Source organism: Petaurus breviceps, unplaced genomic scaffold (genome assembly GCF_028583685.1).
Source record: "Petaurus breviceps papuanus isolate PSGF00001 unplaced genomic scaffold, PetGlider_PUasm1.0 140, whole genome shotgun sequence".
Classification (NCBI taxonomy): Eukaryota; Metazoa; Chordata; class Mammalia; order Diprotodontia; family Petauridae; genus Petaurus; species Petaurus breviceps.
The window spans coordinates 38512303-38526050 of NW_027185698.1; the positions used below are offsets into that span (position 1 = coordinate 38512303).

At 37.0% G+C, this 13748-nt stretch overlaps 1 protein-coding gene across 15 annotated transcripts in view; it reads right to left on the reverse strand.

Moving 5' to 3' along the window:
* The window catches only part of ABLIM2 (actin binding LIM protein family member 2), a 237617-nt gene that overhangs the window by 84203 nt on the left and 139666 nt on the right, over positions 1 to 13748 (reverse strand). For 11 of the 15 annotated variants that reach the window (XM_069070474.1, XM_069070492.1, XM_069070466.1 and 8 more), the window contains exons 9-10: positions 6265 to 6321; positions 3610 to 3687 (exon numbers count right to left, since the gene is read on the reverse strand). In XM_069070474.1, the coding sequence (XP_068926575.1) occupies positions 3610 to 3687; positions 6265 to 6321 (135 nt within the window). The remainder of the gene's footprint in view (positions 1 to 3609; positions 3688 to 6264; positions 6322 to 13748) is intronic. The other 4 variants (XM_069070562.1, XM_069070500.1, XM_069070538.1 and 1 more) reach the window with 1 other exon arrangement.

A 13748-nucleotide genomic window follows, 5' to 3' on the forward strand; every position in this document is an offset into this window, starting at 1 on the left:
GGAGGGCAATTGGGGTTAAGTGACTTGCCCAAGGTCACATGGCTAGTTTTTGTGTTAAGTGTCTGAGGCTGGATTTGACCTTAGGTCCTCCTGACTTCAGGGCCAGTGCTCTATTCACTGCGCCACCTAGCCGCCCCTGAAAACCTCATAGTTTAAATATTTGAGACCTAGTCCCAAGTTTTATAGGTAAGAAAATTAAAAGGCAGAGGTGAAGCATATGTCCAAGGATACACAGGTCCATAAGAGAAAGGTTGGAATTTGAACCCAAGGTCTGGTCCAGCTCAAAGCCAGCATTTTTTACCTGGGTAACATATTCCCATTGTATAAAGAAAGAAACAAGCTCTGAGACAATGAGTAATGTGGTAACAGCACAGAGATAGGCAGAATGATGGCTTTTTCTTTTAAATATTCAGAAACTACATGCCTTGGACAGTAAGATGAATGCATGTGCTCTTTATCATTTGTCCTTCATAGGGTGACTTTCAAATTTATTTCCATTTAATGTAGCATACTTCACTTGGTTGCCAAGGCAACTAACTGGGCCATACTAATAAAATGAAGGCCATTTAGATAGGCTTCCCCTCCCTCCCCCCACACCCTTCCTTCTATGGGCTTCTTCTCCAAATATATAAGGAAATTCATACAAGTGTTGTGGAAAGTACAACATGCTGGGTATAAGGAAACCTAAGTCCTCATCTTGACTCTGATATTCAACTAGTTGCATAGCCTCAGGCAAGTCAATGTACCACTCTGGGTCTCAGTTTCCTTAATCTGCCTTGAGATACTGGGTTCTTCTCATTAGAGATATTTAAGCAAAAGATGATGACCATTTGCTGGATAATTTTTGGAAGGGATTTTCATTTAGGTTCTGGTGGGACCAGAGGCTTCTGAAGGACATTTCTAGTAGTAACATTTTATGTCCTAAGTTCTAGGTCAGTGAGAGCTCTGGCATTTCATGTTGTAAAGTTCTCTTCTAACCTCTATGGTCTCTGTTCTGTGTTCTTAAGGTCCTTCCAACTCTGATGTTCTAAGGTCCCCTCTGGCTTTGATGTATATATGTACAGACTCATAGAAAATCTTCAGTTGCAGATAGGTAGTGACACAGCAGAAGACCCTGTCCCTGGCTGAAGTGCTAAGTGTCCATTATTCTACATCACTATTCAAGCATATATAATTAAAAGTTTTCTATCTGAAGTTTTGACAAGGCAACTAGAAGCCAAAGATCACTTCTCCTTTGTATAATAAAACCATGTCTATTTTAATATAAAATGAAACAATGATAACGTTTTTCATGAATTTTATATTTCACTTAAAAAAAAGTAAGGTTCCATGTCCAGTTGTCAGAAATTAAGACATCAAAATAAACAACAATGGTCTCAGCAACAAACTGTAAAAATAGTCATGGAAGAAAAAGAGTTCAGAAAGGGATGAAAGGAAGAAAATGTGAAATTTTTGTTTTTATGAAAGTTAACATATTTTAAAACAAAATACATAATAGTTTTTTTTTTTTTTTAAAGCAATCGGGGTTACGTAACTTGCTCAAGGTTACTCGGCCAGTTATTTCTGGGTGTGGTGCTGAGTATCTGAGCCCAGATTTAATCCCCAGGTCATCCTGACACCGGAGCCGGTACTCTTACTCGCTGAGCCACCTGGCCGCCCCTAAGCAATTGGGGTCAAGTAACTTGCTCAAGGTTACACGGCCAGGTGTTTCTGGGTGGGTGCTAAGTGTCTGAGCCTGGATTTGATCCCCAGGTCATCCTGACACTGGGGCTGGTACTCTTACTCGCTGTGCTACCTGGCCGCCCCCATAATAGTTTTTCTAGTTTCCTTTATGATCTTTTAAAAAAAATTAACAAATGTTTATGCTTGTAAAACGTTTGCTTTTCTTGACAGTTGCTAAGCTTAGGATACATTTTTGATGGTTTTTTTTTTTTAAGAATCAAGGTAGTGGAATATTCTGCTTGTTAGACATACAATAAGTCAGATGACCTACTACTACAGAGGCAACTAAGTGGTAAAGTGATTACAGCATTGGACCTGAAGTCAGGAAGACCAGAGTTCAAATCAAGCCCCAACCACTTCCTAGCTGTGTGATCCTAGGGAAGTCACTGAAGTCACTGAGCCTTTCTGTACCTCAGTTTCCTCATTTGTAAAATGATAGCACCTACCTACCAAGGTTGTCATGGGATCAAATGAGATATTTGTGATGTTCTCAGCAAACCTTAAAGCATTATTAAATAAGTACTATATATAAGTGCTAGCTACCACCACTACTAGCGTTATCACTGTTGGTAATCTCCTTAATCTCACTTTTCTCTTCTATAAAAGAAACTGAATGGCTTTTAAAGTCCCTCCAGCTCCAAATCTGTTGTCTTGTGATCCTATCACTAGAGGTTTTCAAGTAGGGGCTAAGATGGCCACTTGGAAAACTGCAGAGGCAATTTCTATTTAGACATATGTAGGACTAGATAACTTTTGAGGTTAACTTCTATCTATGAGAATCTCAGTTTAGAGTAATCATATAAATATGTATATGCATATATCTATATAGCTATCTAGATCATTTAAAACCCCTTACTTTTTTTTCAGATGAGGAGTCTGAGTTTCTGTCATGGATTGGAGAGGCTGCCCACCTCCTCTGTGACTCAATTTCCTAATCTGGAAAATAGGGGCAATTATGCCTGCCTAAATTCCTCATAGGGAGACCATGAGGATCAAATAAGATCATGCAGGCAAATCACTTGGTAAAGTTTAAAATACAATATAAATATAAAGTCAATACATGCACACACAATATACACATACACACAAATGTGTATGACAAAATAATTATCTCCACTTGGCTTTGTCAGCTTATAGGTTGTTTTTTTTTTTTAAGACAACAACAACAACACTATAATATGTCCTTTTTTGCAAAGTAAAGGAGCAGCGTCAAAATCTGGACACTACCTCCAATACAAATTAGGTAATAATGAAAACAAAATCAGCCTGTCAGTTGTTTCATGAATTTTTGTCACTGAACTGATTCGTTTTTTGGCATCATTTACATTCAGATCAAGTTCTCAATGTCTCCATGTCATGAGGAGTCATAGAGTCAGTAAAATATTAGAATTGGGAGGAACTCTAAAACATAGAGAGTCAGACTTTGGAAGGAACTTTGAACACAGAATGACAGATTTAGAAGGGACCTTATAATATAGAAGGTTAGAGTTAGACCACAGAATATAGACTCTTAGCGCTCATAGCAAATTTAATATGCAGAATGTTAGAGCTCAGAGGTAATTTAATTCACCACTCCTCCACTTTGCAAATATTGAAACTGGCAGACAGATTAAGTCATTAGTGCAAAGTCATATGGCCTAACACTAGTAGGTCTAGAACATAGTTCTGATTCTCATTTAGTGCCTTTTCTACCATAGAAATGATACTATGACTTTTGTATGTTTCTCTTTCTCTTTTTATTCTTTTGGGGGAATTATTAATTGATGTAAGAAATAATTAATTTTACTCACCAATTATAGGCTGGTAGAATCTGATTTTGCTTTTCACTCACTCAGCCCAAAATCCCCTTTAACCATTCTTGCCCTCCCTCCCTCATCCTATACTCACATAAATCACACGACTTGGAGATCCCGATGTATTTGAGGCAGGCACAGAAATTATGCTCTCTGAGGAAGTTCGTGTTTCCTAGAAGGGAAATACAGGAAGTGGAAAACTGAAGATACACCATTTCAAACAGAAGAACAGGTCAGGGAAAAATTATAGGAGTTATTGTCATTTCTGTTTAGCTCCTAGAGAAAGCAAACATACATTTACTGGTTCTCTATGTGCCAGCTGATCAAGAATTCAACAACATTCACTAAGTTTCTACTATGTGTAGAGACAGAGCCAAATCACTAGGTATTTTACTTTGGGAAAGTTACTTCACCTTTGGGGGACTCAGTTTCTCCAATTATAAAGTGGGGATGTTGGAATAAAAGACTATAAGGTCTCTTCTACCTTGCTGTTTTCTATTCTTTCACATTCCATCTTCTTTGAAACATCAAAACTTACATGATTTGAAGGAACCATAGAACTCATATAGTCAACCTTTCTACCTGAATTATATGCTGAAAAATAGGTTCTGCCTGAATATATACATTAAAGAAGAAATCTGTACCCCTTGGCAAAGCCCATTTTATTTTGGGATAGCTCTAATTATTTGAAAAGTATTTTCATATATTGAACATAAATCTGTCTCCTTATGACTTTTATCAATTAGTTCTTATTTTCTTCTTTGGGACCAAGAAGAGAAATCCCATATGATAATTCCTTTTCTATGTGATAATTCTTCTAATATTTGAAATCAGCAATCTTGTTCCTCAAATATCTTTTCTTTTCCAAAATAAGCAACTCTAATCCCTTCACTCTATCTTTTTATGACATGGTTTTGAGGAACTCCACCATCTTGGCCGCCCTCCACTGGACACATGACATTTTTTCACTGGGTTCAATATTCCAGACCTCTGACCATGACATAGGACACCAGGATTGTTGCTACCCTTATTCTGGACTTCTCTTGATATAACTGAAGCCTATATTATTTTTCTTGGCTAATTCATTCTTAGCTTGTATTCTACTAAAATTGCTAGGACTAAAAAAACCTAGAAATGTTAGAATTCTGTTAACTGTAATGATGTATGATCTATGGTCTAAGGCTCTTTCCAGGCCTGACATTCTATATTCTCTAATTCCATCACCGAGCGTATTTGTCTGATGATTCATACAGTATATTTTCTAAGTAAGAGTAGATTAGAGACAACTACTAAGAACTGCTTATCCAAGTCTACTAATGTGCTGCCTCACCTCTATCAGTGAATAACATCCCACCAAATATCCTTAATCCTTTTAAGTCTCACTTTGATAAGGAGTCCAGAATCATGAATATTCCCTTAAACTAAGCAATCCTTTTCCAGTTTCTGGTTAGTGGTTATCCTATCTCTGCAAAACTATTCTTAGCACCTGGCACAGTCTTTGGCACCTGGTCAACAGTAAATAATTGATTGACAGGGCATTACAATGACACTATCTCTACCCACAAAGAGCTTACAGATGAATATCCACACAAATACTTGCCTCTATTGCTGTAATAAGTAGGGTAGGGCTTAGGGAGTACAAAGGGGATCCTGACAGAAATGGCTCCACAAGACTAGTGGCTCCATAAAGTTATCCTCAACCCACCAGGGATACTGAATTCCATGTGGTCCTTGACCTCTAGCTAAACATCTTACTGCCTTGGTTCATTTCTGCATATAAAAGAACAATGTTCTATCATTAAAAAGCCCTGGGTGAGAAGTCCAGAGATCTGATTTCAAATCCTAACTGACACTTTCCTAAATGACTGGGCCTTCACTCTGAATGTTCATTGCCTCATCTATAAAATTGAGATAATAATGTTTGTCCTCTACCACATGGGGTATGTGGTAGCTATATAAAATATCATTATGGTGGAGAGTTAACAATGAAACAGAGCAGGGTGAACTGAGACTTTGTGCTCAATTCCAGTTTAAACCTCCCTATATCAACTTCAAACAATTTTCTTTCTTTGTAAATAACAGGTTCCTTACCTCCCACTACAACACACCATACACCCTCCCCCAAAGGCAGAGGGAAAAAAGCACTAAAATTCAAGTGAAAGACATTGCTTTGAGTCCTGACACAGACATTTGCAATCTTGGTCATCATAAAGATATCATTGAAACTCTCTGAGACTTAATCTTTTCATTTATAAAGTGGAAATAATACTTGTACTTCCTGCCTCACTGCATTGGTGCTAATAATATATTTATAAACTATGAAGTGTTATGGAAATGTGAGTTATTATAGTTGACACTCAATCATCTCTATCTGTTGAACAGTTAATAGAGAAGTGGGAACAATCTGATTTGTTAGCAGTAGGAACACTCAGTGGCTCTTATCCCTCAAAGAAGAACTTCCACCTGCCAAAATACTATCCACCCAGTTCCTTATGCCACCCATATTTCCTTAATATGTGACAAGGCCATGGCCTTGGGCTTGCTAGAAGGTATTCGGAAGTTGCATGGCATGGAATAGATACCCACATGAATGGATAATCCATTACACAAATAATGTAGAACTGATTGTGTTTATGAATTGAAGCCATTCCTTCAATATGCTGAACAACATGTACTGATCTGAGGTCACAACATTGCCAAACTGACACCTGAAACTTATGCCACAACACAGAAAGCTTTGTACACAAAACTTTAAGGCATTTTGGGTGGTGATGGGGCAAACCTGACTGCAAATTTGGCTCTGCATCTATAATGGAAAAAAGAGTAGAAGGAAATGATATTACATTAAAGAGCTATGTAGTGATATTTTTGGGATTTTTACATGATGAACCCATATGGTGGCTATGGTAGGAATCTCTCATTGATGAAGACACTAACTGTACCCAGCATCCTTCAAGCTGGTATGGGAACTGATCCATGTGTGTTTGGAGAGCTCATGAATTTCTAGTAGTGACAACAGTGCTATTTTAAAAAATGTTTCACAATCACAAAATAACAATTTTAGGTTTATAAGTCACTTTCTTCACAACAATTCTATGAGGTAGCATAGGATGTCAATGACCATTATTTTAGAGATGAAATTAAGAGATAACATGATTAGATCATGGTCATATAACTTGGAAATAAAAAATCCAGGTTCTGAAGCCAGTTCTCCTGATACCAGATCCAGTGTTCAATTCTTGACACCATGCTTACTTTCCATAATGGGTTCATTTCAGAGAAAAAAATCAGACTAATATTAGAACATTCTCAGCAAACAACCAGCATACTAATACACAGAAAAATCAAAGCACAAACAATGAAAATATCCAATTGCTAACCTCTTATCTTTCTACTAATTCCATAACTTACTGTTTCTAATAATAGAGTGTAGTAGAAAGCATGTTGGACTTGGAATGAGAACTACATTTGTATCTGGGTTCTGACACCTACAAGCTGTGTGAACTTCAGAAAATAATTTCACATATCTATAGCTTATTTTGCTCATTTGGAAAGTGGATATAATTGGAATTGTACTAACTATCTTGAAAGGTTATTGTCAAGAAAGTGCTTTATAACCATTACTGTGTCACAGAAATATGAATAACTTAAAACTTTCCAGGGACTGTGTTGAATTTCATTTACAGACATTACAGTTGTTAACAGACTTTTTCCTCAACTGGTCTAGTAAAGGTTATCAGTAAGATGGACACATGGGTAAGCAATTATGTACATACTGGCAAACTTATAAAAATTTTACACATATGGCAGTATATTTTATGTTATAACCTTATAATTTAAACCAAATGTGAAAAGAAGAGCAATGTCTGCCTTAACAAGCTCAGATACAACCTCTCCTTGCCTTACCCTTTTTGAAAAATACTTCTCATGTCTTGTTCCCAATCCAATAATTCTCCTTTACCTCCTCTTTACTTCTTATCTTTTCTCCTCTCCTCTATCTCCTTCCCTTTCCTTCTCTTCCTTCCTTCCCTTTTCTCCTCTCTCCTCTCCTCTCTTCTCCTTTCCTCTCTTCTGTTCTCCTCTCCTCTTCTCTTTTCTCCTCTCCTCTGCTCTTCTCTGCTCTCCTCTCTCTCCCTTTCCCCACCCCTTTCTCCCTCACCTCTCTTCTTTCTCTCCCTCTCCCTCTTTTTCTCTTCTTTCTTCTCTTCTTTCCCCTCCAATCCTGCCCTTTTGGATTAGTTATTGAGTCTTAAAAGGGAGATCCTTACAAGACAAATTTATGTGTAAGGCACTACAATTCAATGCTCAGTTTTACCCTAGAATCTGCTGTATTATATGCCAATACAAAGTTGTGTACTGAGGTGATCTATTGATCATCAGTATGAGGACTCAAACCTTCCTTGACCCAAATATGGGATGATAAATTTGAAATTTTGAAATTGTATTTTCAGTGTCAACTACTATATAAAGTTGTCACCATCCAAATGCATTTACCTCCCGTCCAGGAGCCAGTAGAAGACAGGAAGAGCTATCTATAGTTGTGGTTCTCACAGATAAACAAGGACAGTGTAGCTAAACACTTTAGTTTAGCCCTATTTGCTTAGCTAGTCCAGGTAATACTGTAATCATCAACCGATGTGTCCTTACCTGTTAGCCAAGTTCTAAAGGCTCACTATATAATCCAAAAATGCTTAAAGGCATAGGATAATCAAGCTAGCTCACTTAAATCTACCATCAACTGCTAACAGCCTCTTCACTTCTTTATCTATAGCTGTGGTGATGGCCTCCTCTGCTTTCCCTTAGTTTCAGTGCTGACAGAACCAGATGATGTCCCTAGCCATGGTGCTGAAAACTTTAAGAATAAGTAGATTAACACGCCTACTCCTTTAAATCCTGCTCTTATTTTTATTGACTACATCCTCCAAGTATACAGGCATACTTTTGCCTCCAGATCTTTTGCTGGAGTATTTCCCAGCCAGGGAATATGTATGGAACTTTTAGGTTTATCGAAATTATATCATCTATTTCTCACAATTGCCCAATGAGTTAAGTAATATGTGTACTATCATCCCCATCTTATAATTGAGGAAATTGAAGCTCAGAGAGACTGCATGCTTGGCCCATGGTCTTATGACTAGTAAGCTTTTGAGGAAAAATTCAGACCCACATTTCTCCTGATTGCAAACCTAGTCATATTTTCACTTTGCCACATTACTTTTCCAGGGAACAAATACTTATTCATTTGACGTCCATTGCTTCCGAACCTTTAGATTTCATGACTAAGGACCATCTCATCCCATCAGGTTCTGGCTCCCAGAACCTGAGACCTACTAGATGTTTGCTAGTTACCGGCAAGGCTCACAACTGCACTTTCCACCAGTCACACATCTGGCCCTTACCCCTACCCCTTCACTCTTTGTTCAGAATTGGAGGAATAGGAAAATTATGCAGGTTCAAGGTCCAGGGCAAAGTACTCAATATCACTTCCAACATTTTTATCCAGGTAAAATCATGTTATAATAAATAATGGCAACAATAAGAAACAGCTAGGTGAGACAATGGTATAGACTGCTGGACTTGGAAACAGGAAGACCTGAGTTCAAATCCATTCTTAGATTCTCATTAACTTATGTTGTAATTAACTGTGTGAACTTGAGTGAGTCACTTAACTCCTGTCTGCCTCAATTTCCTTAACTGTAAAATGGGGTTAACAACATTATCCAACTCACAGGGTTTTTATGAGGATGAAATTAGATAATATCAGTAAAGCTCTTTGCAATGCTTAAAGAGCCATAGAAATTCTAGCTATAATGATTATCATTATCAATAACAGCACACTTCTCTATTGCATTTATGATTTATAAAACACTGCCTCAATTATCCAACAGATATCTGAAACATTCTTAAATGTGAAAATAAGATATCTAAGTGTGTGTTGTGATAGTAGGGAAAGGTACAGAATAGGGCTAAGGAATATCTCAAACTAATTTCTCTTGTTGATGATGCTAATAGAAGGAGAAGTTGAATTACTATGTATATGAATATCATGTTTGTTTTAAAAGTGGAGCATGAAACCATCACTATACCCAGCAGATCCTTTCTTGAGTCATTGCTCAGCAATGAGGATGAACCAGTCAGATCAATTCACTATATAATGGTGATTTTTTGATAATGGATCCAGTTTAGTAATAACCAATGTTGTTTAAAATAACCAAGAACAGGCTTTATTGTTATCCATTAGTATTGTAAGAACCACCTCACATACATAAATATATACAGGTGCATTAATATGCACATTAGTATTAGTATATATACAATTGTTTTGGTTTTTTTTTTTTTGCTAGACCTGTGCTTTTATCATGGTGGGGAATCTCTCATACATAAAACATTTTTCAAACCTCAAAAGTCTATATGATGCTAGATATAAAGAGTATTAAATTTGAAGTTGCTTTGTAATACATTACCTTTTCAGTTTCATTAAGTTGCTACTTTGGAAGGGTGTGGTTAGGGAGAAGGAGAAAGAGAATCAAATTGGTTGGGTGGGTTTGGGTGGGGATAGGTTGTCATGGGAAATATTTTATAACAAGATGGGGGAGAAATCAGCAACTTCTATAATAAGAGATTATATATATATATATAACATATATTATATATAGAATAATAAGAGATTTATCCAGAGACCCTGAGAGATTAAATGAAATAGAACCTAGGTTTTCTGAACTTGAAGGCCAGTCTTCTATCTACTATACCATGTTGCTGGCCCCCCAATCTTTGTGTGCATGTGTGTGCATTGTAACACATATGTGCATATGCATGTATATTATATATCAATAGTCAATATTTAAATGATTTGGTGATTTCACCAATATAATTCTTCACTCTCATGTAGATCCCTGTACCTCAAAACTTTATTAAATGTTTCCACAAGTTATGTAATACAATGAATAACAATCTAGGAATATGTGTATATGCTAAATCATGATATGAACATGACCTTGAATTTGACAAGGTCATCCAAGGAGAGCACAAACTCCAGCATAACTTAGAAAGGCCTCAAAAGTAAGGGCATGATTATGAACCTGACACCTGCTCTATAAAATCCAGTAAAAATATGGGTAGGGAAGTTAATCATTAGAAGGTTTGCTGGGACTGATACAATCTGATTCATATCAGAAATTCAAGAAACTACCTACAAAGGTATCGAGTATTTATGATTAGAATTTGTGGAGGGAATGATATATTGACAAAATCACCAGCACCTGTCATCTGAGGTTCCACCTTAAGGTTGGAGATATTATCACCAACTTGGCTATAAAGCGATGAATGGTTTTTGGCCATAGCAACTCTCAAACATTGTCAACCACACTGCAGAAAGGTTGCAATCTGTATAGTGGAAGAAGCTATGACATTAATGAAATCATGAATCTTTGAAGTGTATATGTATATACATAGAGATCTGTCTCAACAGGTAAATAGATACATATATAGAACTCCTCAATTTTCCAAAGATTTGTGATTCAAGTGCTAGAGCTACTCTTCTGCCAAAACAAACTGTAACTCCTCCACCCATTAGTAGAATGTTTTAATAGTTATTATGACCAACAAAAGATTTATCTGATGTCCAGTCTTCTTGTGAAAAGTTTCTTCACTTAGGCAGGCTGCTCTCTATATGACAGACATCCAATCCACCATTATGTCCATACCTAAAGCTTTCCCAGTTTGGTAGTAGTTTCTAGAACCTGTACTCTGCTGGCATAAGATTTCCAAGATTTGCATTGCAATGAAATCTTTTCCTTTACCCCCTCCCTTTCCACTATGTAAACCCAAGCATTTCAGAGGACCCATGGGAGACTTGAAGAAATCAGGTCCCATAGACTGGATAAATGCTGAAAAACACAGCAAGGGTGGATACTTGGCAACTCTGGTTAGGGTCCCAGGAGGCCAGCTGAAAGCACAGGGTCTATGACACAACTAGCTTCTATGAACACAACTCAGATAAGTAAATTCTTCTTTTTTTTTCTTTGATTTTTTTGGAGGGGGGAAGACAGGGAAATTGGGGTTAAGTGACTTGCCCAAGGTCACATGGCGAGTAAGTGTTAAGTGTCTAAGGTCAGATTTGAACTCAGGTCCTCCTGACTCCAGGGCCAGTGCTCTATTCATTGCACCACCTAGCCACTCCTGTCAATTCTTCTTTGTCAGCTTCTGCCATTAGTTCTAAATGTCATCAGAGGGCAAACATCCTCATCATTATTTAAAAAAAAGTCTTTCAAAGAGCATATGTCAACGACAGATTTCCATCCTCACACTTCCCCTCCCCCAAATGCAACCTGTCTGTAAAGGTCATGTGTCTTTAGAAAATAAACGGCCAGTTTCTGCCAGCTGGCATCGGAGACTTTATGCATCAAGACAGTTTTCTTTGATTGCATTATAGAATTTGGTTTAGAGCAGAAAAAGTGGCTCTACTCATAAGAAAGGCTCACTGGATGCAGCTGATGACTCAACATTTTTCACTGTAGGAAGCAGCAGTTTTGGGATAAAGGCTTCTGGCATGCTGCATGGCTCCCTAAGAGGGACAGGCTCCAAAAATTATTCCTGGAGATGTACACCAATAGATAATTATTAAGTGTCTCTTGTGTAAAAAGTACAGTCTTGTGCAGATGACAACAGCAACAACTAAGACTATTATCTGTCATTTATATAGTACATAAAGGTCTAGAAAGTAATTTACATATATTATCTCATCTGATTACTACACCCCGGAAAAGAGGTGCTTTTAAAATTTTCTCTCTAAGATAAGAAAACTGAACCTGAGAAAAGTTAAGTTATCCTGTCTTCCTTTGGCCCTTGATGCCCTCTCCTTTGATTGGTGAGTCCCTGGTCCAGATAATCCCTGGCACATAGTAAAGGCTTAATAAATATTCTCTCTGGCTGATCAGTGGAATAGATTAGTACATAATATACAGAAACAAATAAGTAACTTAATATTTTATAAGCCCAAGTGTCCTAGCCATTGATGAAAGAATTTACTACTGACAAAAAGTCTAATAGTTGGCTGCCAATATGAGCAAGTACAGGAAGAACAAACTGATGATAGAATCCTTTTTGGGGGGACAAAATGGATCAAGGCATGGAGCAGAAGGAAGACAGCAAAGTCAGAACTCCTGCATCAAAAGCCTCCAAGAAAAATTTGAATTGGTTACAGGCCATGGAGGAGCTCAAGAAGGATTTTGAAAATCAAGTAAGAGAAATGGAGGAAAAATTGGGAAGAGAAAAGAGAATGATACAAGAAAATCATGAAAAGTAAGTCAACAGCCTGCTAAAGGAGACCCAAAAATACACTGAAGAAAATAACCCCTTAAAAAATAGACTAACTTAAATGGAAAAATAGGTCCAAAAAGCCAATGAGGAGAATGCTAAAGCTGAATTTGCCAGATGGAAAAGGAATCTCCAAAACTCACTGAAGAAAATAAGTCCTTCAAAATTAGATCAGAGCAATTGGAAGCTTATGACTTTATGAGAAATCAAGATACTGTAAAACAGATCCAAATAAATTAAAAGATAGAAGGCAATGTGAAATATCTTTTTGGAAAAACCACTGACCTGAAAAATAGATCTGGGAGAGATAATTTAAAAATTATTGGTCTACCTGAAAGCCATGATCAAAAAAGAGTCTAGACACCATCTTTCAAGAAGTTCTCAAGGAAAATTGCCCTGATATTCTAGAACCAGAGGGCAAAATAGAAATTGAAAGAATTCACCGATCACGTCTTGAAAAAGATCCCAAAAAAGAAAACTCTTAGGAATATTATAGCCAAATTCCAGAGTTCCCAGGTCAAGGAGAAAATACTTTAAGCAGTCAGTAAGAAAAAATTTGTGTATTGTGGATATACAGTCAGGATAACACAAGACCTAGCAGCTTCTACATTAAGAGATCGAAGGACTTGGAATATGATATTCTGGAGGTCAAAGAAGCTAGGACTAAAACCAAGAATAACCTACCCAGCAAAACTGAGTATAATGACTCAGGGAAAAATATGGTCATTCAATGAAATAAAGGACTTTCAATCATTCTTGATGAAAAAACCTGAGCTGAACAGAAAATCTGACTTTCAAATACAAGAAGCACGAGAAGGTAAACAGGAAAAAGAAATCATAAGGAACTTATTAAAGTTGAACTTTCTACATTCCTACATGGAAAAACAATAATTGTAACTCATAAGACTTTTCTCAGGA